We start from the raw sequence: 27640 nt of genomic DNA on the forward strand, positions 1-27640 counted from the left end.
TTCTCTGGCTCTGTAAGATTTCTGAGGCAGGAAACAGTAACGCTCTCTTAAAGCAGCACATAAATTATCACAGTACTGGTTTGGTGATCGTCTGCCTTTAGGAAATCAGGGTATATTTAGTATGCCTGCTCATTTGTTTCTGCCATTTCTTCAGTTATTTAGAGTTATTTTGAGTTTTATGTTTGTTTTTGCTGGGGAACCGTATTAAACTTTTAGATGCAAAATGAAAATATTTATTAGGCTCCTCAGATGTTACCTGAACTAAGGTGACTTTAACTGCAGTTCTAAATAAGAAAGTCCAAAACTATATCAAGACTGCTGTGTCACTTAGCACTACTTTGCACCCTTCCTGGCATTCTCTGTGGGGGCCCAGAGCTGAGTTGGCAGAAGGAGAGTGATTTATTCCTGCACATTTGGAAGTAGAAGGGAAGTAAATAGATTCTACTTTTACATGATCTTCCTCTTTTAAAGGTTAATACCAATATTCCCTATCCTATTTTTTCTGTTTTTCTTTGTTTTCCTGCCCTTAATTTTTTATAGCCCTTATCATCATCAAAGATACTGAGTATGGTTTATTTATTTTGTTCATGGTCATTCTATCCATGTTAGCCTCTTTGCGAAGAGATTTTTGTTTTGTTTTGTTTTGTTTTGTTTTGTTTTGTTATTCACTAATACATCCCCTGTGCCTTTAACGGTAGCTGACATATAAGAAGTGCTCATTGTAGGCATATTATAGGTATTGATTGAATCTGTGTTAGTTCTCATCTCCCTCAACAGTGCATTTAAAAACAAGGGGCTTGAGTGATGGCATTTCCAAAAAGTGACAGGTTTACCACACTGCAGCCTTATCTCTGATTTCTCCCAGAAAATAAGAACAGTGAAACAGCATCCATAGCAAAGTCTAAGTAGATGATGAATAAACACATAGCTTGCATGCATATTTGATGATAGTTTTATTTTCAAAACTGTAATGAGATAAAAATATATGGTTGAAGTTGCCAAAGCAACTTAAATTCAACATAAATAACTGCTGCTCTTCATCTGGGAATTTCATTTATATACAGAACTTTTTTTTATGTCCTTAAAAATTTTTAAGTGGTATACTAGATACAGCTTATGCAGCATCTAGTACCCCAAGGAATGTTTTTACTCAAAGAAGGGAAACGAAAAGGGCAGAGAAATATCCTCTTTGAGCCGGTGATGCAACAAACCTGTTACTTCTAACAGCTTTGATTTCCCCAAAATAACTAGATGGCAAAGGGTGTCCAATTTCTTAGGAGCAGTGAATATAAGAAGGCTGGCATTTTTCTTTATGAGTCACCATTCACTCTTTTATTGGGTCAAAAATCCAAAACTGAGAATGTGGTGAGGACTCTTCGATTTGCTTTCAAAGCAAAACTTTATTGCAAAGCCTAAGAGTGTCAGGAAATACTGATAAAGTATGCCTCTCCCTTTGAGGTTAACAATCAGTGTAATTTCTTCTCAAGCTTCTTGGGAAAAGAAATCCCTACTTTTTTGGATACAAATAAGAGAATGTTTAAATATGAAAGCACCTACCTAGTTTGATTTTTAAGGAGGAAGTGAGCAACTGCCCCTCCTAGAGATGGTACCCACTTCCACTTAGTGGTAGGCGAGCTTGAAGGTGAACTCAGTCCTCGGGCTTGTATACTTAAAAGGTTAACAAAGTTAAAGATGTGGAATGAAAAAGTTTGAGATGAAAAGATTTCTTTCACTTTAAGGCATGGTGCTTCACGACCAGTTGTCTGGATGGTAGATTTGTGGTCTCTAGGGTTTGCTCGTGATCTGTGGCCTATATATCTCCATTTAGTAATATGTTCCCAAGGTTTTTCCTATAGATTACTGACTTCACAGTGGCTTCCCGATGCATGCCTTTTCAGCATTTCTTCAGAGAATATTTATTCTAGCGTTACTTGAATATATCTGATTTGCCCTCTAGGATTGCCCGTTTTTTGAGAAGACTGGTACAATGAATTACAACTTGCTAATTTTAATTTTCAGAGGGGAGAAGAAAAGGCTATGAAGTAAAAATACAAAATGAAGAATCATGTTTCTTTCTGTCAAAACTGTAATGATCATAAGTCTATCAAATTACAGAATTCTCACACTAGATGAAAAACAGATAATTGTATGATATATCACTGACTAGCTGATAGCCCTGATCACAAATAACAGACCCATGCAATTTGCATGATGTTTGATATTTTCATTATCTCAGGCATTTCCTGAGCCTCAGGGGTCAGTGGATGGGAGGGTATTTCTTATACCAAGTAATGAACTTATTTCATATGCTGATTGTATTTCAGTCTTAGTCAGTGGATCTGTGAGCTTTTATATTAAGGCGTGGTAGGTGGCTTAACTCCTTGATTAGAGACGTAGTCTTAAAGGTACCATCCACAGCATCCCTGGCCATCGAGCACCCATAGGTCTGTTTGTAACATGACCCTGTGTCATGTGGACAAATACAAGAAAGTTCACTTTAGGCCATCAAGTCTTGTTAACTCAGTGTTGTCCTGAGGAAGGGGATTGATGCTCAACAAATGCTAATTATGTACCTAAAATGTATCAAACACTGTTTTGGGCACTGTGCTGCAAACTGATAAAGACTGAAAAGATTGCTGCCCCAGTGAATCTTCATCTTGGGGCAGGGAGTGGTGGGTAGGGGAGACAATAAACCAAATAGCATAGAAGCAAATAGTCTTTACAGATGGTGGTGACAATTGCTATGTGAGACATAATAAAGAGGTGAAGTGATGGAGAGTAACCAGAGCCAGGTGATGGTCTCCTTGAGATAAAGCCTCAGAGAAGGCTACTCTGGGGAAGTGACATTTGAAATGAGTCCTGAATATGGGAATGATGAGCCAAAAGATGAGTCGAGTGCGTTCCAAAGGGAACAGCAAATATGAAGGTCTTAAAACAGGGTTACCTTTAAAGTGTTTAAAGAACCGAAAGCAAAACATGTTTATTATGTTTAAGGAAGGTGAAAAATACAGGAAATGACACTGGCGACATAGGCAGGGACCTATGTAGAGGTCCTTGGTAGAGTACAGTGAAGATTCCATATTTTATTCTAAAATGTACTAAGCGAAATCCTTTTCTGAAACCTTTGTTTCTGTTTCTGTTGTATAAACATGAAACCAACGATAGGGAATGCAGCTGCCTAACCATTAACACTCCTGAGTCAGGATGATATGCGAAAAGAGATGAGCTCCTGTAGAGAAAAATGCTGGTAATAATAGCTTGTATTTTAGAACACCTGTCTCCAAAGGAGAACAACATTATTTATGATGCCATATCGCACTAATCGCAGTAACCTTGTGATTTAGATAGGTACAGGTTTTTATGGAATACCTGAAGAAACTCAAACATTTTAAATCGAGTTGTTCTTTGACTTCTTAAGTAGCACAAAGGTCTAGATAAAATAGTATATGCCCCCCCAAAAAAAAAATGAAGAGAAAAAAACTAATATGAGAAATAAAAAGAGCTACCAGGAGAGTCATACACTTAGAGCACAAAGGACAGCAAAGCAACCTTTATTTTCTTGAAAAGTCAAGAAAATAATAGAAGAGGGGTGAAAAAATGTGCACTTTAAATAGTCAACTACACAATCAACAAGTATGGTTTCATCTTTTAAATTGAATTCTATGTAGAAAAGAGGCTAAAAACATACATTTTTGGATTAGGTAAACCTGGATTTTAATTCATTCTCTTCCTTATAGTAGGCCTTTGATCTTGATTGTTAACTTTTTCTTTGTATAAAATGGGATTAGTGATAATACTTCATAAAGTTGTTGGAAGGATTAAATGAAAGAATACATGGAAAGTGAGAAATTGAGTTCTTTATGGAAGCCAGTTAAAACTAGCATTCCTTTTTTTTTAATTTGCTAAATAGTATTTACAAAATGATTAATTTCCCAAACAATCCACAGAAGCCTGCTTAACACATAACAACACATTTTAAGCTCTTTCCTAGGTTTTGTGGCTGGAAACAGAAAATGACGCAGTAATGTGGTATAAGAGAAAGAGGAGCATAACCTCCCCTTTTGCAAAATGCAAGATTGCTGACCCCAGGCAAATTTGTCTTTGGCAATCTCTACACACCTTTTCTCATCCTATTTTTCAGGTCATTAATCCCTTCTTGAGCTTTCTAAGCCCTATTCTACCTTCCCCATTACTTCATAGATAACATTTTCTTTTGTTTCTTTTTTGGCTAATCAAAACTCCCATTCAAAGAATCCCTACTGCTCTTATTTACTTAAGAGGAAGCAATCTGATTGGATTAATTTGCCCTTCACTGTAAATGACTACTGGCAAGGCAATGCACTTGCAGCCATTTATGTTTTTAAAATGTAATTTTTGCAATTCCAAAATAATCCCTAAATTATAGAGTTTTCATCTGACATGAGTAAAAAGGGTAGAAAAAAAATTCAGACATTTGGAGGGAGAACATTGTGCAGTCACAGTCACCATCTGGGAGAGCTCCCACTGGCTCTTCCTTTGTACTTGGAAATAAGTGCTCTAAGAATTTTCATAGGGTTGTCCATAGTAGCAGCATTAGGGACAATGAAAGAACAAGGTCGTAAGTCAGTTCTATGAATGACTCATTTGTAAATTGAGTGTACATTAGCTTAGAAATATTAGTAAAGCCCTTTGTTATCTATACAAAGATATCCAGGAAAGAGATTTGCTTTACTTTGCAATGTCAGACTACCGCCTAGCATCAGGTTCTGGTCCCTTACTTTAGGGACCAACAAATTGGGATATTTAATATCAGATGTTTAGCATAGACAAAGGTTTTTGTTTCGTTTTGTTTTACTTAGTTGTTAGAAAGATAAGATAGCTGACATGAATACTTGGAACAGAAAAGGAACTCAAAAAATATTTGCTGAAGACTGAATAAGCAAATGGAAAAGTTAATGACATAAGGAAAAGTAAGATACTGACAAACATACCTATCAATATTTTATAATCATACATATATATACACACATATATATATGTATATATATATATACATATATATATGTGTGTGTGTGTATATATATATGTATATATATATATATATATATATATATATACATACACATATTTCAGTTTCCATTTATACCCATCTGTTTACAACTAGTATGCAGTGTGAACTTATCAATTTTAAGTTCAATGAGTAAATTTATGTAATCAGTAAATAATAAAATGTTTCATAATTTATTTCTGTTTTGAAACATGTTTGCATACTTTGTAGAAGATAAACCTACATCCTACTTTAGTGTTTTATGAAAATGCTACCACATTTACATTAAAAAGTGGTACAAACTCTCTGAGACCATATCATCATAGGTTCTTAAGGAAAATTTTCTGAATCCTTTATATGTGAGTATATCTTAATTTTAAGTCATATAAAGACTATAGTTCACACACTGGAAAGGATAAGGTAGCTGGCTTACTTCACCTCCTATTCAGACTTGAAAACACAATTAAGATGAACAAAAATAGATGTATTTTAAGTCCTGTTAGCATTTTTTGCCATGGTAGGATTGACTTGACCACTCTGGTGTTACTTTTTCTGGTGGAAATTTAGACTCACAAGCTTTTCCCCAGTAAGTCACTTTCTGTATGGTTTCCTTAGATGCCAAGAAATGATAATGATAATGTTAACATTTATGGGCTGCTGACTTTGGATCAGACAGTATGTTAAATGCTTTATATGCGTGATCTTAATCTTCAAAGAGCTCTATGAGATAGAGATTTTTGTCCTAATATTAGAAATGATGAAAGTGAGGTTCTAGGAGATTAAATAACTCACCTACATTGTACAGCAAGAAAATAAGAGTACCAGATTTGTACTCAGGTTCTTCTGACTACAAAACCAGCATGTTAAACCATTATGCAAGTCTTCATCTTGTTATGTATTCTCACTGGGAAACCCAGTCACCTATGCCAGTTGTACTAATGGCTTCTCCCTTCTTCCTGAGTGGAAAGAATGTGACAAATGTGGCTTGCAATTCCTAAGGTTTTATAAATTTAGACTTATTTTCAGTATGAGTCTCTAGAATTCAAGAAACCATGCAAATGTGCATCCACAAATGCATACACTCAGGAAACAAATGGCAGATTCAAGACCTAATTTTAAATATGCTACATGATAATCAATTTTTAAAATTATGCTCCAAAAATACTCCTTAAAAAAACAAACGGTACAATCATCATTATGAAAATCATATTCATAACAAATGTATTGCTTGACCATTTTTCCAAGTTGGTATTGATTTCCTTATTGATCGCTACTTTCAAAATTGGAGGAAGCAATAACAAAGGATACTGGTGATAGAAATTTCTTGTTCTAAGGCCACCCTGTAAGAATTAATAGAATCCAGGCTTACCCAAATAAGGAAAAACTGAATTGGTGTTTTTTAGCAAGTAGTAAATAATACATGCATTAAAAATACATGCATTACTTGCATGGTTTACTGTATCATTCTTCCTCTCCCCTTTTCTCCTGCCTCTTTGTGGATTCTTAACAAACCATGATGTGTGTTATGATCCCATTAACATCTTCTAGACATTTTAAAACTAAACTTATACTCTTTTCTGGGTGGTCCCACCCTGTGAATGGCTTCAGCTCTTCAGTGTTCAGTGGGTCATGGGTAGTCCCTTAGTGTTGGCCTACATGAGTTACTTTTTCTCACTTACTGTTACTTCTCAAAAAAATATATTGGTCCCTCTGGATGTTTTCTCTAGAGTACCTCCAGATATTTGTTGGAAGGTATCTTTTCCTTTCCTCTAAACATTTAATAACTTTACAGACAGGAAATATATGTAGATTTTCCCCCCTCGCTCTCTGATTTACTCTGTAGTTTGAATTATAAGTATTTTCATATATTAAGACATTTTATTATTTATCGCATATTGCAGCTTTAAGACCTTTGTATGCTTTTACTCCCGCAGGAATTTAAATGGAACTCATTTCCTCTATGCACTCAATACACATTCCAAGTTCCATAGCGTATTTTCTAATCTCATTTAAAAATGAAATGCTGATATTACATTCCATAGCAGAATAAAGGACAATTGTTTCCACAGGAAAATATGATATGAAAACACATCTGCCACAAAATTGTGCATCATTTAGCATATGATTTCTAGAAAAATTTATGTAAAATGCTGATGAATGAAATCAACACCGAAAAGTATAGCCATTTATTTTTTAAATGTCTACGAATCACATGTCAGTAAACCATATACAGAGTTGGAAAAATAAGCTGTTGTGAAAAACCACAATACATGGATATTAATTCCTTGTCATACATATACGTCGTTTATTCAACCATATCTTTAGTAATTGACTACATTGTTCAGCTACCTTTTGTTAACAATTCAGCGAGCATGCTTCTTAATAGAGTTGTTTCTGATTGTTTTCTCCTCATTCAATTTCATCCTTTTTACCTACTGTTTAAAATCCCTACATTTAGTACTCACCCACAAGGAAAAGCAAAGAAATAGAAGATTTGGAAAGAAATGTACCTACTCATTGCTTTGTGCATTGAAATGTGGATTTTCCTGCATAATCACTAAAGAGCTTACAATTCATTCAAAGATTTTTATTTTTGTCACTAAGCTGTTGAGTAACTAGTTTGAATGTTCTTTTTCACTAGCTTCCACTAAATCAGTGGGGAAGCCATAGACTCTGGTGTTTGAGACCAGTAGCTTTAAAGGGAGACAGATATAAATTTGTATTCTTCTGACCACTTCCTGGGTGGTGAAGATGATACTGAACCTCTCTGAACTTCACTTATATCACCTCCAAGTTGGAAATTTAAACTGTGAGGGAATAAATGAGATCTATATGAAAAGCACTTGGCACATGGTATGACCTCAATACATTTTGAAGGTAGATGCTATTATTGCTATTAGGTCAATGGTCATGGTAACAGAGCATTATCCATAATATACTCTTACTATCTTATAAAGTCTGTTGCCTATGATCATTACCCAGTACCAAGGCTTTGGAAATAAAGTGACTCTAAAATAATAATATGTGCAGGACTATTGCTGACACAGGCCTAGCCATGAGTACACAAGGTTCAAAAAATACCCATTCACACACATAGTTCTTTGATTTGTATAGTTACCACACTGTTAGTAATTAGGATCTGGATGGATAGTTGTATCTGAAAAGACCAGTTTTGGACATGGAATTTTTCCTTAAACATGTGCATAAGTATAGTGTCCTTTGTTTATCAGTAGCTATAGCTCTCTAGGATTCTCTCTAGAATTCTCTCTAGAATTCATTTACTATTGGGAACACTCTTATAAATAGAATGATTGGATTATGACCTGCCACTGTATAACAACATTCTTTAGTGGACAGAACAAATACATTGAACACCAGATTTGTAGCACAATCTTTGTGTTTGGCCTTGTGCTTTTCGAGTACTCTCTCATTTAATCTTTGCCCATGACTCTTACTTTAAAACAAAGCACATTTATTTGCATTTATTTATGAGAAAATGAAGACTTGCCCAAGGTCAGTTACACAGCTAATACATGGCAGTGTTGATTTCAAAGTCAAATCTGTCCAAATGCAGTCTTTTTACTCACTATGTAAGTAGGGTTTGCCATCTGGAATTTGTATCAACTAACTACTAAGAAATATGTCTAAATATTTTCGCAAATACCAGATTAGTTTGATATATTCTGACTGCCCGAACCTTGTAGAACTGCATGAATTCATAAACTGAAAAGGAAGAAACAGGAATCCAGTTTTTCAAGCTCATTAAGGACAATTAAAGATCATTTAAGCACATTACATGTGCTTCTCATTTTTTTTCCCCATTTCTAAATGCCCCTCCTCTAATCAGAACCATGGTGGACTTTGCCTAAATAAGACTTGACCTCTATTACCTATTAGCCCTTAAATTTTTATGCAACTCTGGTATTGCGATGGGATGTTTGTACAAAAACTTAGATGACGTATTCTAAGAACCTGTATGCAGAAGTGACAATTCAGAATGATTCACTGTCACTTTTAGGGATGATGGTTTATAATATTAAACCATTTTCCATAATAAAGTTTTTAAAATCTCTCGTTTAATCTTTTTTGAAGGCTTCTCCGACCATTTCCTTGGAAGAAAATAACATGTCTTAGCCTTACCTGATGCTCATTGGATTAAAAGAATTTTATTACAACAGAAATGTTATTCAAGTTAGAGTATTTTTGTGTATTGTACTCAGTATGTCCTCCAAGGTGTCCTGGTTCACACCTCAGTTCTGTCAGTCTTTGGCTTCCTATGATTAGGTGTTATCTGTCAGTCCTGCCCACTATACTCTCGGGTCCCTACAGGGTAGGTGCTGTGTTCCCACAGTATCTATATCAAAGTCTGACAACCAAGTCATGTACAATGAAATTTTTATAAGTACTTAGTTGAAGAAAATAATGTATGCTTTTAAAATTTGCATAATTCCAGAAGTTGGTAATGAAGATATGTATGTGTCTAAATTTTCTTTAATATCCTGACCTCTCCTTAAAGTCAAACCTAGTTATAGAAGCATCCCGTTTGGGTTTTTTTGTTTTTTGGTTTTGTTTTTTTTTTTTTTTTGACTGCAGGAAGTCTGTCCACTTTATCCCCCTAGCTTCATAACTTACTCATGTAACCTTTAACAAACCTCATGGTGCCTCTCTTTTCTAGACTATAAAATGGAGACATTAATGGTAATTAATCCATATAATTGTTGTTAGAATCGCTTCAGATAATCATCATGAAATACTTGCCAAAATGGCCAGCATGTAGGAAATGGTCAATAAATATTACTGATCTCCAGTGTGCACAGCTTGCCGCCCTGCAGAACATACTTGTTTTGGAATAATCTTCAAATCCAATAAGAGGTTGTGAAATCAAATGTTTTAGACAACAAAAAATGAAATGGCACTTAAAATACTTCTTGTTGAGAGGGTTTACATTTGGGAGGACAGGAAAAAATATTTTTTTAAACAGTAATATGTCTGTCACTTTATTAGACATTTTTTACATTAACTCATTTTTATTGGCAACTGCTTGTTCGCTGACTCAAACTGTGATCTTTGGGTTTGTAATGTCTTATCTTTCTAACTATAGCTGACCTCCTTGACAGAAGGGAGCTTTTTTTTTTTTTTCAAAACAGAATCTTGGACAGTACTTTATAAATATTTAAAAATATACACGTACTTTGAAACAATTATGTATATGTGCACATGTCTATTTGTATATTGTATATAATGTGTGTGCATATCCAGAGAGAGTCCTGTTCTAGTTACATATGTAGAGGGACATGTATAATTGCATATAATAGAATGGTTTGTGAAGTGAATAGGATTGATTATCAGATATTATGAATGTCGTTCCTGATAATATTTAATTACAAAAAGATGTTGGGCAAGTCACTTAACTTCATTAAACCTTGGTTTCTTCATTTAGATATGCACCATCTAATAGGATTTTCTGCATTGATTTGAATGTTCTATTTCTCTGCTGTCCAATATGGTAACCACTAGCTAGCTACATGTGGCTGTTGAACTCAAAATGTAGCTAGTGTGGCTGAGAAACTGAATTATACATTTTATTTAATTTTATGTGTTTTAAATATAAATAGACACATGTAACAGGTAGCTCCATTACAGTATACAGAATCAAGGATGACAGGACAATATCATGTGAAAAGAAGCTACACTGAATTTCCTTGATATGGGTGATACAATTACTGTTTCTCAGCAGAAGACTGTCCTCTTTTGAAATACTTAAATTCTCTCATATTATCTTAGGCCTTTACAATTTAAACTCTTTTTCCTTATCTTTCTTAACAGATCTTGAAAACTTTAAAACAAGAACAAGAAGCACTGTGTCTGTCCGACAAGGTCAGGGGATGGTACTACTATGTGGCCCACCAGCCCATTCAGGAGGTAAACTATAAGTGCACTGAAATGTGCACACTTTTCACTTCACTTGCTGCTATTTTGTTGTTGTTGTTGCTTTTTCTCCCCTTGGCACTAGCTAAAGGAAAAGTGTCATTTGCAGAGATTCTCTGTGTCAAGGAAGAATCATTGTCAATGCCTCCCATAATTAAGATAGGAAAATACCAGATTCTGCAAATGTTCCAACCCAGTGCTATTTAGCTGGCACAAGGGGAAACACACCTGAGTCAATTGAAATAAGAATCCTGTTGCTTAGTAAGGCAATGTAGGTAAAGCTACCCATGCTTTCTCCAACTCAATTGGTTTCAAAGATGGCCTTGCTTTATTTTGTCCTGTTTTTTTGGCTAGGGAAAGGATCAGATCCAGAACCCAAGTCCTCTGACCACAGAATCCAAGGTCACTTTGTAAAGACTCATAATGTCTACATCAGTTAGGAATTCATTTGATGTGTTTTTAAGTTTATTTTTTTCAAGTTTTGTTTAATTTCCACCTAGTTAACATATAGTGTAATAGTTAGTTTCAGGTGTAGAATTGAATGATTCATCACTTCCTTACAACACCCAGTGTTCATCCCAACAAGTGTCCTCCTTAAGTAAATAAGTAAAAAGTAAATAAGTAAAGATAAATAAATAAGTAAGTAAATAAATAAAGAGTAGGGAATTTGTTTGACTGCAAATAACTGAAAACCCAGCTAACACAAACTTCAACAGGCTTTGTGTTGTTCTTACACACATTTCCAAAGATATGTATTCTCAAGCTAGCACCACTTCCTGAGGATGTCTTCCAGGATGCAAGTCCTTTCTCGCATCCTTCTCTGAGGTCCTTAACAGGTGAATGGCAAGGGTAGCAAGTGTGCAGTCCAGACAGGCAGAAATGGGAATAGGCAAGAACAAAAGTCCCAAGTCTCCCTCTCAGTTTGCATTTGTATTATGAAAGGTTTGCTTTGCCAGAAGACTTTTACCTACATGTCACTGGTCAGCTACAGTGGCAAGAGAGATGGAAAAATCAAGTATTTTGTACAGATAAATTTGATGGCCCTGAAAAAAATTGTAATTTTGTAAATAGGGAAACTATGGAACTTGCAGTGTCTGCTAAAAGGACCAACGATAACTGAAAGGCAAATCTGACTTCCCATAAGGGGCACAGCAGTGTGGAGGCTTAATATATAATGCTGTCTATTAGGATTCCTCTAAAGTTGTGGTAACAAGATTGATAAACTCTGTTCTTGGGAATTCTGGCTCAAAGTTGAATTTGCTATCTGCTATCCTTGTTATTATCATAATTTTCTCTTTGGCTTAACACATGATGAAAAGACAAAAAAATTAAACTGAGAATTTAAAAACATCCTTCTATTTTTGTCCTGTGTTCTGAAGTTGTAACTTTTCATTTCTCATCTAAAGCCCCAGCTAACCTTTGCAGCAGGAAATAACAATTAGCAAGATAGCTGAAAAGACTCGTACTTCTAATACGATGGGTGTTAAAAGCACATGGAGGAGGCCTCCCTGAATCTAAACTGTGGACATGGAATTATTCAGGGTTCTGGGTTTGGAAGACTGGCAGAGAATCCAGGTTAAATTTGAGTAGTTTGTATTCTGAGAAATAGGTTTACTTCTTAGGACTTGAGTTTTCCCTTCAAATTAGCACCAGAATAATAAAATTTGGAGTCCTGACATGAGGTCCAGCCCTAGCTCTGTTTCAAATCATTATTTGATATTGAGCAATTTTGTTTTAATTTTTCATATCACACTCTTCTTATCTATAGAAAGATGAGATCAAAGGAAATCTTTCCGATCGCTTTTAGTTCTACCATTACATGGTAATAACTCAATAAGTTTAAACATGTTTATTAACTAGGCTTGCATTATTGAATTCTGTCATTTATACAAAGAAATCAATTAACTGGACCTATATTTAGGTAAAGTGAAATTCACTCAGACTGACTTTTCTCTTCTTGCTATAAAATCTGATCAAGGGGCGCCTGGGTGGCTCAGTCAGTTAAGCGGCCGACTTCGGCTCAGGTCATAATCTCACAGCCCATGAGTTCGAGCCCCACGTCGGGCTCTGTGCTGACAGCTCAGAGCCTGGAGCCTGTTTCGGATTCTGTGTCTCCCTCTCTCTGACCCTCCCCCATTCATGCTCTGTCTCTCTCTGTCTCAAAAATAAATAAACATAAAAAAAATTTTTTTAAATAAAATCTGATCAAAATAAGAATGGAAGGTTTTGCTAATTTCTTCTGCAGTCTACGTTCACAGCACTAAACTTTCATAACATGGCAGCAATTCCAAAAATTAATCTTGTAGGCTTATTAAGAAAAACAGTACCCCACTCCTCCCTGGCATAATGGTATCTTTGGGAAAGCCAAAGCACCTGAAGTGTTGCTGTGCTGCTACACAGTGAGACACCTGAATACTTTCCCTTCCCACAGAGAAATATATTAAAAATTTTCATAGACATCCCCTGAAATGTGCTTGTCTCTGCTGGCAGCAGTCAGCAGCTCTGAAATCCGGTTTTTTGAGCTGTGCTGACATTCCTGACAGTCTTGATGGTGAAAGACAAGGAAATAAATATTCTCATTATGGGCTTTATTAGAAACCGCGTGCTCAGTAACACTGTGGGCAAGGCAGGCAAGGCAAGGAAATTTGCAAGAACGCAAAGAGGATCTTGAAAGTTGTAAGGGAGTATCTCAGACAGCCATCAGTTTGGGGCAGTGGAGTCACTGATGATCTGATGAAATACCCCCAGTTGTCAAAGCCCTCCAGTGCAAACTGTATAGCAGGGGTTCTCTCGTTGCTTCTCCAGACAGTGTTTCACCTGAAACTTGGCAAAATCACCACGAGCCACTGGATATACCGAGCATTTTAGACCCAGCATATGGTATCCCAGTTTAATTTGTAACAGATCATGCAGAGGGAAGGAAATGAGTCAGCCTTTTATTGTATCAATGGGATACTGAGTAATGGCATGAAATCCATTGTAAAGGATGCTGCATGTCCTGTTTCAAAAGCTGTGAGGTGTCAGACTTTCTTAGGGTAACATAGAAATGAGCAACAATTAATCTATTTTGAAAAGCATTTCAAACAGCAGGTATTTCCAGGACTCTATCAATCACTACATGTACCACCTTTGTTGTCTTTTGGTTAATAGATACAAATTCAGTTGTGATGTCATTCCATAGATTCTACTATTCAGTTTTAGCACAAACACCAAACTGTGGAAATCACTGTAATGGACTCTGGTTGTCCGTGATGTCCCTTCATATTAGAAATAGAGTTTATTGAGATCCAGAATTTTCACCTGGCTTTCCATCACCTCCAAGGTCATTTGGCACCAGGAATTCAGGATCCTTAACCACGCTCTCATTAAGTAGGAATATCACTGAGGTACTTTGAGATTCTTCTTACCAGCGTACTAAAATTGTATTATTCATCAGTGAATTCCTCCCGAACTGTTCAGGGAGGTTTTTGTTCTCACCTTCCTTTTTGTATGTGTCACCAAGATCCTTGCTACTCAAAATGTGGTCCATGTACCAGCAGCATCTGCCTTACATGGAAGCTTGTCAAAAAGACCATTTCAGGCTCCACCCATGGCCTACTGAATCAGAATTCACATTTTAATAAGATCTCTAAATGATTCATATGCACATTAAAGTTTGAGAAGCCCCAAGCTATTCTCTCACACACACCTCACTTCTGGCCACTGGTGGGCAGGAAGCTGAGGCATAATCAAGGCAATATGTTAAAGTCATGGGTGCCCAACCATTTCCCAAAGATATTTTGATTCCACAAATCTGGGGCAGGATTCCCAAACTATTGTTTTAGAGACTCTGAGGCAGCATCACATTTAAGATCCACCCACTTTGATCACCTTCTACAAAGCCAGCCCAGAATCACACTACTGAGATGGAGTGCTTTGATTTCCACATCACCCAAACAGAAGGGTTGAGTACTTTTTATGTCAAATTCATATTTAAAAGAATTTAAAATAAAATATAATCACCTCAGGCTTTACCTTCATTTATTTTTGTGGTTGTTGATAAGGGAGATGAACAATCAAGAAGACTGGCTTTTTCTCAAGTGTGTGTGTATCTTCAAAAGTAGCATTTTGCATTTGGCCAGCTTTTTACTACATTACTGTTAGTGAAAGTATGGCTTCCTAGAGTATTAAAAAGAAACCACGTGATTCTGATTCTAAGATTATTTTCATTGTTATGGGTTTTTTAGAAACCAGCTATAATTGTCATCATTAGATGATTTTACACAGAACACATTTCCATTAAATTTGGATTCTGTTCACATGGCATGAGATGCAGGGACCTTACAACAGAGCATCTGTGGAGTTCTTTATGGTGTTTATAATGCTTTAGCTGCCATTATATTATCTCTGATCCTTACAATAATCCTATAGGAAGTAAGGGTATGTATTTCATAGATAAGGAAATTGAAGCGAAGAGATTATGTGGGGGCACACACTAATCAATGGCAGGGTCAAGAGTTATCTTTGCCTAGAATGTGACCCTTTTTTTTTTTTTTTCCAGTCCAGGAGACAACACTGGAAACAGGTACTGGATTCTCTATGCTGGTGATTCTTTGGGCCCTGTCCCAGATCAATTAAGTGTGCCTTTCTTGAGAGGGGTCCTCTGGCATCCTTTATATTTTTAAAAGCACTATACATGATTCTAATCTGCCATCAGGGTGCAAAATGTGTATCTCTGCATTACAAAATCAAGTAGATCTTGTCTCAGCAAAACCTCTCTATTTGCAAACCTCTCCAGGGTCCAGGAAATTTGATTTGATCTGGACATATCCACGAATATTATAACCCTGAAAGAAGTGTGCCTTCCAACAGCGTAGTTATTTCAGCTGGATCATTTTGTTTTTACTGTAGGACAGAGGAAAAAGCAGGAAACTGGGACACCAAATTCCAGGCCCAGATCTCATATTAACTTACTATGTGGTCTTGGGCCAATTACATAACTTTTCTGAGCCCTTTTGGTTTCTGTCTTCCCACACATACTGTTTCTATCATCAAGATGTCACCTTCAGGATCAGGCTCACCCAGTTTCTGTAATTTTGTTTAATGTTTATATATTTTTGAGAGGGAGAGGGGGATGGGGCAGGTAGAGGGAGACAGAGAATCCAAAGCAGGCTCTGCACTGTGAGTGCTCAAACCCATGAACCGTGAGATTATGACCTGAGCCAAAATCAGGAGTTGGCTGCTTAACCAACTGAACCACCCACGTGTCCCAGGCTCACCCAGTTTCTTATTGAATTCAAACTATGCCAACAGGTCTTGGGTCTGGAGTGATGTTGCTATGCTAGAATGAATGTCCTCTATGCCCAGAATAATGCTCAAGACATCCACATTTTGTCAAGCAGCCAGCTCTGCCCAGCCCCACTCCATGCCAATCCCCAACCGCTGCCCCATACTGGCTCCCATGCTTACCAGTTCTATATACCTTCAGACTTCTGGGTGTATCTTTATTTACTCCAAATACCAATTCATTTCACTGTAGTATAGACACTAAGTTTAGCTCTTTCCCTCATGTTTCACCCAAAGATGCATCCAGATCCAAACCTGAGACAATAACACACTGTCCTGTGGGTATTAAGTACTGCTGACATCTAAGAGGTTTACTTACTGGGCACCATATGCCATATCAGACTCCCTGGAAAATTAATATCAAAATGGCTGGGTTCTAGTTTTATCAACCTGTCATTTGGACAACTGGCCACTTTCTTCAAGAAGCAGCCCAGTTCCAGCTTTCTTTCATCCACGTTTTAGGCTGTCCCTCTCTCCCTGTATCTTTTTTCTCAGTGTAACTCTCCAATTTTCATACAGTATTATGTTATCCAAATAATATTTATATTTGTTCTATATACCTCTCAAATATGTTAGAGTAAAAACATGTAATAAATGTGGCAGCAATTTGCACAGTTAAAATGCTGCATAAGATATGTAGAAATAAATTTAACCAAGAAGGTGAAAAACCTATACTATGAAAATTATAAGACATTGTTCAAGGAAACTGAAGAAAACACAAACAGATGGGAAGATATTCTATGTTCATGGGGTGGAAGAAAGATTTCATGTTAATATATCCATACTATACAAAGCAATATATACATTCATTGTATTCCCTATCAAAATACAAGTAGCATTTTTCACAGAACTAGAATCATCCTAAAATTTGTGTGGAACCACAAAAGACCATCAATAACTAAAGTAATCTTAAGAAAGAAGAACAGTATCACAGTCTCAGATTTCAATATAGACTACAAAGCTCTAGTAATCAAACCAGTATGGTACTAGCACAAAAACAGACACATAGATCAATGGATCAGTATAGAGAGCCTGGAAATAAACCCATTTTTATATGGCTATTTAACCTACAGCAAAGGAGACAAGAATATACAATGGGGGAAAAGACAGTCTCTTCAATAAATGTTGAAAAACTTAACAGCTACATGCAAAAGAATGAAACTGGACCAATTTCTTACACCATACACAAAAATAAACTCAAAATGGTTGAAAACCTAAATATAAGACCTGAAACCATAAACTCCTAAAAGAAAACATGGACAGTAATCTCTTAGACATTGGCCTTAGCAACATTTTTCTGGATGTGTCTTCTCAGGCAAGGGAAACGAAAGCAAAAATAAACTATTGGGACTCCGTCAAACTGAAAAGCTTTTGCACTGCAAAGGAAACCATCAACAAAATGAAAAGACAACCTACTGAATTGGAGAAGATATTTGCAAATGATATATTCAATAAAAGGGTAAATATCCAAAATATATAAAGAATTCATACAACTGAACACTAAAACCACCCAAATAATCCAACTAGAAAGTGAGCAAAAGACCTGAATATATATTTTCCCAAGGAAGACATTCACGTGGCCAACAAACACATGAAAAGACGCTCGATGTCTCTAAACATAAGGGAAATATAAATCAAAACTACAATGAGATGTCACCTCACACCAGTCAGAATGGGAATGACTGGTACCAAAAAGATGAGCAACAACAAGTGTTGGCGAGGATGTGCAAGAAAGGGAACCTTTGTGCACTGTTGGTGAGAATATAAATTGGTGCAGCCACTATGTAAAATGGTATGGAAGTTCTTCAAAAAATTAAAGATGGAAATACCATATGATTCAGTAATTCCACTACTGGGTATTTACCCAAAGAAAGCAAAAACACTAATTTGAAAAGATATATGCATCGCTATGTTTATTGTAGCATTATTTACAACAGCCAAGATATGGAAGCAGCCCAAGTGTCCTTTGATAGGATAAAGAAAATGTGGTGTGTGTGTGTGTGTGTACACACATATATGCATGCATACATACAATGGAATATTACTCAGACATAAAAAAAAATAAAATAAAATCTAGGGGCCTCTGGGTGTCTCAGTCAATTGAGCATCAGACTCTTGATTTTTGGGTCAGGTCATGATCCCAGGGTTGTGGGATTGAGCTCCATGTCAGGCTCCACATGTGGAGCCTGCTTGGGATTCTCTCTCTCACTCCTCACCCCTGCCCCACATGTGCACACATGTATGCTCTCTCTCTCAAAAAAAAAAAAGGGGGAGGGGGGGAGAATGAAACCTTACCATTCTTGATAACATGTATGGACCTAGAGGGTGCTATACTAAGTGAAATATGTCAGACAGAGAAAGACAGATATTATATGAGTTCACTTATAAGTGAAATCTAAGAAACAAACAAATGAGAACAAAAACAAAAAAAAAAAACCCACAAACTCATAAATACAGAAAACAAACTGGTGTTGCCAGAGAGGAGGGCTTGTGGACCATGGGTGAAATAGGTAAAGGGGATTAAGAGACACAAAGTTCCACTTGTAAAAGGAATAAGTCATAGGAATGAAAAATACAGCATAAGACACATAGTCAATAATGTAATAACTTTGAGTGGTGACAGTAATTAAGATTATCATGGGGAGTATCGCCTAATGTATAGAATTGTAAAGTTACTGTGTTATACACATGAAACTATTATAACATTGTAGGTCAACTATACTTTAATAAAAAAGCATATGTATTAGGGATCAGTCAAACATGGGTAAACTACCTTGTATGATATTTGATATTTACATTATGATATCTGTGGGAAATGCATGCTAAGTTTCTTGTCTAACCCAAGAAACTTTTTGTGTTTACTTAAACAGATACTGCAATTCAATGAGGAAAGGCTAACCTTTAGTGATAGGGTTATTAGTGCTACAGACTACTAGGTATTGTTTTGTTTTGGGGTAGATTTTGGTTTTTCTTTTGGGGGGGTGGCATTAAACTTTCTTAAGACATGTTTTCACTCTCTAACTCTACCATATTCCTTTGAAATATATGAACCTGGACTCTTTCATCTGAAATGTAATGGTCTAGTTCCCCCCCCCTTTTTTTTCTTCCCACTTTGCCAATCAGAGGAGATTTCAACTCATTAGATATTTAGTCAGCATAGAGTACTGTGAAACCGTCTGGAAGGCAATGATTTTCTTCACTCATTAAGCCTCCCCTTTTTCACTCATTGAGCAGAAAAAAGAGCCACATTGATCAGAGACTACTTGTTATAAACCCTTCCACACAAATGGCATGGTGGAGTGTTTCATGTTTGGGAGGATAGGCCACTAGGATGATTCGTCTTTATTACACAAATACAGGCTCCGTTTCTCACAGCCATGAGATCATTTAGCTCAAAGAAAGAATCGGCACCGGAAGCAAAGGAGGGAATTAGGTCTTGCATGTCTTAAAGAATGACTTGCTTGTCCCCCATCAGATATGACTACAAGAATTACGGTTAGTATTTCTGATCTCAGTCATCTCCACAATTAGTTAAGCTTATTCAATAATGCTACTGGCATACTTTTTGCCTTTGATTTTCCTGTCAGCTTTTTAAAACAACTTGAATGTTTTATGACTATACTTTTGGGTGCTTTAGTGTCAACAACTATGTACATACATATCAAGAGAAAAAAATGAGTGCATAAGTGGCAAAAATTTCCTTTTCATAGAATAATTTCTAAACCTTTTGTAGCCAGCCACCAATATCTTAAATTAACCTGTATAGAGAATTGTTGGTTTGGGTTCTAAGAAGAGTTCCTAAGGAGTGATAGCCATATACTTTCTACCTAAACTGTTTTGCAGCCACAGCAAATCCATAAACTTAGAAATTAACTCAGCTACTTAATAAGTAGCAATTAATTAAATTTCTTTGCTTCCAGTAGCCTAAAGAGAATCATTTAGTTAAGAAAAAAGTTATTCCAGAAATAAATTTCAGGAAATTCTTTTTCTATCTCTTTGTTTCCTCCTTTGCTTCTGTGTAAATGTTAACATGTTCATTATTTGGCAGAAACCAAAGCATTTTAGTTAAATAACGATGGCCTTAATTACCCAGCTTCTCTCCTGACAGTTACTGTGCATTTAATTTATGGATAGGCACTATGTAAGAGTATTTGTGGATAGATTTATATTCAGGTTGGAAATGTCTCTTTTTAAACATAAAAAAATATCAAAGACGTTATCTCCAGGTTTGATCCTTAGAACTGGAGGCCCATTGATCAGTCAAAGTAAGGGCCAAACACATTAGCACCAAAAAGAAATGGTATTTGGGAAGTGAGGTTTGATCCGTAAAGCTGAATGATCTGCAAACTGTGATCATTTCAGCAAAGCTCAATTTCATGTTGAGCTTTCTCTTTTGGAGTTGTCCTGTCCCAGAAAGCAGTGAAGGATGATATTGTGTGGGATCACAGGTGCTAGTTGGGATGTGAAGAGTCTGGAGATGTGAAAAGCTCATTACATATCCAGTAGAGTACTACAAGGGATGTACCAGCCGGAACAGAACAAATGATCAACACTGATCTTTCAATAACATGAACCCTGGCTGAGCATTTCATAAATAATCCAGTGGGCAATCACTGCAGGATGTATGGGAACCATTCTTGTTTTAATGCCCACTGGAAATATACCCTACGAATCTCATCTTTTCAGCTGAGGAAGAAACAAGCAGCTCTTTAGATATGTTTTCAGCAACAAATTGGTGTTTTGTCAGGTCATTGCATCATGATGTTACATTGAATTAAGCAGGATAATGGTGTGGTACATAGAATGAGGAAATGCTGTCTGAGTCCTGGAAATTTGGAAATAGACTCTGGTTGGGAGATCAGAAATTGAAGGCTCCATAATGTTCGGTACTATCAGGGATCTTGATCCTGTGAGTGTTACATCACAAATAAGAAGTCAGCCATTTTCCTGATATATGTATTTTTCAACTTGTTCAGTTAGTTTTCAGACATTTAGGAAGAAAATAACTTAAGTAGGCTAAATCACAGACTTGAGAAAACTACACATTTGGACAAGTGAAGTTCACACCCAAAAGAGGAAATTGTGGCAATTTGTCTAAAGATAGGGTTATAGTTTCTGATTCTATGTAGTATCAGAATACTGATTTAAAAGAAAATGATTTAATTAAGTGGTTGTATATTTATCAAGGATGAACAGTATGGATGAAAAACTTCTTTTAACTTCTTTTAACTTCTCTTATAGAGACACCACTTCTGTCCATATAATGAACTAGAAGATATGTCAGATCTTTAATTCAGTAGCTGATTGGAAGAATGTTCATGATCTCATAGGTAGATACTGGCTGCTAACAAAACAAAACTGGGCCACCGTGCTGTACTGAGAAAGCTCTTCACATCTCCAACTGTAACACACATCAGAAAGTTGCAGGTTAACACATTATCATAATCTTCAGTGTCTAAATTAACCCCTGGAAAGGAGTTGTGTTATAACAACACTCCACAGGAATTCATAAATGCATATGGCAGACACAGCTGGAGAGATTGTTGCAGTTGATAATGTAGCATTTCAGAAATATCCAAGGAATCTCTACTTTGTGATGTGATTTGGAACGTGTATGCTTTCTCATTCCCTTAAACAGCACATAGACTAGAGAACACCTAGGAAATGCCAAAATAGTTTGGTTGTAGGTGTTTGAGGCCAAGTTCTTATCACTTTATGCAAACTTTTGCCTTTTGAAAAGACAAAATTTTAAAAATAAAATGTAGCTGATTTAAGTATCATATTTCCTCAATTTGTGGCTTCCACTTACTGTAAAACAAGGTAGGTATAACACAGCTCTGAAATGAACACATAAATATAAGAAAGACATTCCTACACCTTCTCATCTGTGAGTCCTGCTACCATTTGAATTTGTTCACTCTATCCGCAAGCCAGCATTCCTTATCAATGTACAGTTCCAGTTTATTTCAGTGGAAATGATTGTGATAAATGGGATTTATAATTAGGTCCTAATGAAGTATGTAAGTTAGGATTTCAGATCGAAGAGAATAGATTGCTTTTTAAAAATAAAAATATCTGACTTTGACAGAACCTCTCAGTTGCAAAGGCATTGGTATAGACGTGGCCAATATAGCAGTGAGCAAAAACAGAATGGTTCCCCTACCACAGACTTACAGGTCTGCTGAGGAGTTAGGGGGTATTCAGATAGTCACATTGGAATGTGTGCTTTTGGTTGTGGGCTGAGTGAACAACAGGGCTCAATGATCTAATCATGTAAAATATAGGCTTACCTTACAGATATTGTGGGTTTAGTTACAGACCACTGTAATAAAGCAAATACTGCAATAATGCAAGCCAAATGAATTTTTTGTTTCTCTCTGCTTATAAAAGTTATGTGTACACTATACTGTATTAAGTGTGAAGGAGCAGTATGTCTCAAAAAATGATGTCCATACCTTAATTAAAAATGCTTTATTGCTAAAAATTGCTAACCATCATCTGAGCTTTCACAGTCATCTTTTTGGCTGGTGGAGGGTCTTGCTTCAATATTGATGGCTGCTAATTGATCAGGGTGATGTTTGCTGAAGGTTGGAGTAGTTGTGGCAGTTTCTGAAAATAAGACAGTGAAGTTTTCTACATCACTTTACTCTTTCTTTGACTATAGAACAGTTAGAGACTGTTGTAGGGTTATTAATTGGCCTGGCTTCAGTATTGTTGGAAAGGAAATAGGGAGGCCAAAGGAGAGGGAGAGAGATGGGGAGATGCGAGCTGATAGAGCAGTCAGAACATACACATTTATAAATTAAGTTCACCCTCATGTATGGGCACAGTTCATGGTGCCCCCAAATAGTTAACAATAGTAACATCAAAACTCAGTGCTCACAGATCACCACAACCCATAAAATAATAATGAAAAAGCTTGAAATATTGCAAAACTTACCAAAATGTGACACAGAGACATGAAGTCAGCAAAATGCCCTTGGAAGAATGGCACCTACAGACTGGGTTAACACAGGGTTGCCACAAACCTTCAATTTGTGAAAAAGCAGGGTCTGTGAAGCACTGTAAAGCAAAGCACAGTAAAATGAGGTATCTGTTAGAAAGACATGATGTAACCTGGGAGAAACTTCCTTGCAGAAGTCGCTCTGGAGCTCAGATTGAGAAGGATGAAAGGGTAAAGGGAAGGAATGGTATCACAGCCAGAGCAACAATACGTGCATCTGGAGTGGGAAAGGTTGTCTGGCCATGAGAAGAAGTCATGTGGTACCCAAGAGCGGTGGGGAGAATAGTACAACTTTAAGACTGGGATATAGGCAGAGACTGGGCTCTGGAGTAGTGTTAAAGATTAGGGTATTTTTCTGAAAGTAAGATGCTGCTGAAGATATTTTAAGTGAGATAGGGGATGAGTTACAGTGGAAGGAAGTATTGAAACATGGGTTCTTTGTAGCTAAGGCTGATTTATTATTACCTAGCTTTTTGTGAAAAACAAAGAAAGTTTTAATCAGACTAAAAACAGAGTAGTCATCAAAAATTTATTTGAAGAATTACCTATAATTATAGCACAAATAGGCCAAATTGAGCAATAACCATAGGAGACTATCTTAATCTTTTCAGGCTGCTATAACAAAATACCACAGACTGGGTGGCTTGTAAAAAACTAATTTATTTCTCACAGTTCTGGAAGCTGGAATTCTGAAATCAGGGTGGCAGAATGATCGGGTGAGGCTTTTCTTCCCAGTTCATTACAGGTAATATTTTGCTGTGTCCTCACATTGGTGGAAGGGACTAGGGAGCTCTGTGGGGTCTGTTTTATAAGAGCACTTATCCCACTCATGAGGGTTTCACCTTCATGACCTAATCGCTTCCCAAAGGCCCTACCTGCTAATACTTCTACCTTTTAGGGGTAAGATTTCAAAATATGAATTTGGGGGAGACACAAATATTCAGATTTGAGCAGAGACTCATGACTAAACAACTAAATTTACAACGAGGAATGTGGGAAGGATGTCTTTAAAGTCTTCTGCAATAGCCACATTGTATCTCTATATCAAATATATTTCTTGTTTTTATTTTTTAATGTTTGTTTATTTATTTATTTATTTATTTATTTATTTATTTATTTATTTATTTTGAGAGAGAAAGAGAGAGAAAGAGAATGAGCACAAGTAGGGGAGGGGCAGAGAGAAAGAGAGAGACATAGAATGTGAAGCAGGCTCCAGGCTCTGAGCTGTCAGCACAGAGCCCTACACGGGGCTCAAACCCACAAACCGTGGGATCATGACCTGAGCCAAAGTCAGATGCGTAACCAACTGACTCACCCAGGTACTCCTATATTACATATATTTCAGTCCAGACATCTAATTTAAAGGTCTGATGGCCATCTCCTTATTATAAGAAAACATTTTTTTCCTAAGGTATACAGAGGAAGTGACCTACCGTGCTTACTAACACACACACAGGATACACCATCTCCCTGCTCCCCAAAGTTACTAGGAACCAATAGTTCTACTAACTAATGCTTTACAGAGAAAGAGGCTCACATGGCATATTGGGTGTGGACAAAGGAAAGGGGTTCTGCCAGTTCACCGTGAAGGTCATAACTGAAGCAATAGGGAGTTCTCTCTTAGTTCCTCAGAATCTTACTAAATTAATGATAGCCACACACCAGTAATTTGGAAAGGGAACATGGCTATCAAATTGCTTTAAACTTAAGACTTGAGATGGGAATTCTGGGACCACCCCCCTACCCACCGCCATGGCCAGTTTGAGGGAATAAAGGGATACACCCACATTTGGTTGGTGAACCTAAGACCTGAGTAGAATCACAATGTTAACAGACTTAAATAAAAAATCTACTCCATTGTGGTCACCTAAGAAAATACTCACTGATAAAGAGAGGCAAAAGGAGGGAAATGTCAACCATTGTCTGAGGACGCAAAACAAAACATAACAAAGAGACATCTCTGTTGTACTTTCAGTCAAGACAAAGAAAACATGGATTCTATTAAGCAAAGATGCTACTATGAAAAGCCATCTGATGCTGATATAGACCAGCATTTAGAAGGACCTAACAAAGATTAGAAATGAAAGAATGAAAACCTGCAGTACAGACACAATAAAAAGCCAAATGAACATTGTAGAAAATTGAGTTAGTGATAAGCATGACTAACTAGATAAGCTTTTTTAAAGAATGCAAAAGGGATGTATAATGATCAGAAAGCTTCATAAATATGGAATTTCAGGAGTAAGGATCCAGTCTATATATCATCAGTATTATTGATAAAGATATTTTATCAGTGTGTACATACTATTTCATTTAATATCATGGCATACTTAACATTCTATACCAACACATCATCCTTTTACTTTTTTATTTTTAAAAAAAATTATTTTCAAATTAGGTAACATACAGTATACACAGTGTGCTCTTGGTTTTGGGGTAGATTCCCATGATTCATCGTTTACATACAACACCCAGTGCTCATCCTAACAAGTGCCCTCCTCAATGCCCATAACCCATTTTCCTGTCTCCCCTGACCCTCCCCCCATCAACCTTCAGTTTGTTCTCTGTTTTTAAGAGTCTCTTATGGTTTGCCTCCCTCTCTGTTTGAAACTATGTAAGTTCCACATATGAGTGAAAACATATGATATCTGTCTGTATCTGACTGATTCATTTTACTTAGCATAATACCTTCCAGGACATCATCTTTTTAATAGTAAACACATACTGTACTGTCCCCTCTTTGAGAGGGAATCAAAAGTTTTTGGTTTTTTCTTTAATTTTCTTTAACATTTATTTATTTTTAGAGACAGAGTGTGAGTGGGAGAGGAGCAGAGAGAGAGGGAGACACAGAATCTGAAGCAAGTTCCAGGCTCTGATCTGTCAGCACAGAGCCCAATGTGGGACTCGAACCCATGAACCACAAGATCATGACCTGAATTGAAGCCGGACGCTCAACCAACTGAGCCACCCAGGCTCCCCAAGAGGGAATCACAAATTTTTATGTTATTATTTATTCTAATAATTAGAGGAAATATAGGTCAGTATATATAAAAATATAAAAACAATGCGTTTTTATCTTTTATGTAAAGGTATAAAAAAAAGAATGTTTTATATAAAGATATAAAAACAGAATGTATACCTTCACAGTTAAAGAAATTGTAATCTATCCAACCAAAGACTAAAGGTAAAGAGGAGCAAAACAGCGTGAATAAAAAATTCACAAAACAGATGACAGATACAAGAGTATATAGTATAAGACAGAAATGTAAAGAGATAAAACTTTCATATGAAACATGAGAGCATCACATTCAGTTAAAACTTTTTTTTGAGATAATTCGAATATGATGGCATTTATTTTTAAATAAAATATCTATTCTGGGGCGCCTGGGTGGCTCAGTCGGTTAAGTGTCCAACCTCAGCTTAGGTCATGATCTCACAGTTTGTGAGTTCAAGCCCCGCATCTGGCTCTGCGCTGACAGCTCAGAGCCTGGAGCCTGCTTCGGATTCTGTGTCTCCCTCTCTCTGCCCCTCCCCTGCTCATGTGTTCTCTCTCCTTCTCTCTCTCTCTCTCTCTCTCTCTCTCTCTCTCTCTCTCTCAAAAATAAATAAACGTTAAAAAAATTTTTTTAATCTATTCTAAGAAAATAGACTTTAAAAACGAAGATGGTAGATTTACTATTGTAGGACCAAGTATTATTAGTATGCAAAAGCGTTAGTTGAGAAAAAAATTGTTGTTTTTTTTTTAAGTTTTACTTACTTAAGTAATCTTTACACCCAAGGTGGTGCTCAAACACATGACTCCAAGGTCAAGACTTGAATGCTTTTTTGACTGAGCCAGCCAGACACCCCATGAAAAGATACTTTTATTATTAAGGTACACAAACCCCAATGAAGACATTCCAATTATGTTATTTTAAATTCCAGAAAACATAGGGTCAAAATTTATAATGCTAAATATTTGGAAATCCTAGATGAAATTACTAAAGCATAGTATTTAATTTGACAGGACATGTATATACAAATAAGTATACAAAATATTTCAATAAGGTAATACCAAAACATATATAGTACTCCTCCCTTATTCACAGGGAATATTTTCCAAGACCCCCAGTGGATGCCTGAGATCACAGATAGTACTAAACCGTATATATACAATTTTTTTCCTATATGTAGATACCTATGATAAAATTTAATTTATCATTTAAGCATAGGAAGGAATTAATAACAATAACTAATAATAAAATAGTACAATTATAACAATATACTGTAAGAAAATATAAGCAAATGTAGTCTCTCTCCAAAAATATCTTATTTTACTGTACTAATCCTTCTTGTGATGATGTGAGATGATAAAATAC

General features: G+C 36.3%; 1 protein-coding gene and 1 long non-coding RNA gene across 7 annotated transcripts in view; one reads left to right on the forward strand and one right to left on the reverse strand.

Annotated features, from left to right (window-relative positions):
* Positions 1-27640, forward strand: part of CNTN4 (contactin 4) — an 893176-nt gene that overhangs the window by 653062 nt on the left and 212474 nt on the right. For all 6 annotated transcript variants that reach the window (XM_042979430.1, XM_042979433.1, XM_042979434.1 and 3 more), the window contains one exon: positions 10853-10948. In XM_042979430.1, the coding sequence (XP_042835364.1) occupies positions 10853-10948 (96 nt within the window). The remainder of the gene's footprint in view (positions 1-10852; positions 10949-27640) is intronic.
* Positions 22763-27126, reverse strand: LOC122236723. Its single transcript, XR_006214941.1, has 3 exons — positions 27040-27126; positions 23220-23341; positions 22763-22888 (listed from the first exon to the last, which is right to left on the reverse strand). It is a non-coding gene; the product is annotated as an uncharacterized LOC122236723 (long non-coding RNA).

The sequence above is a fragment of the Panthera tigris genome, chromosome A2, assembly GCF_018350195.1.
Source record: "Panthera tigris isolate Pti1 chromosome A2, P.tigris_Pti1_mat1.1, whole genome shotgun sequence".
NCBI classification, from domain to species: Eukaryota; Metazoa; Chordata; class Mammalia; order Carnivora; family Felidae; genus Panthera; species Panthera tigris.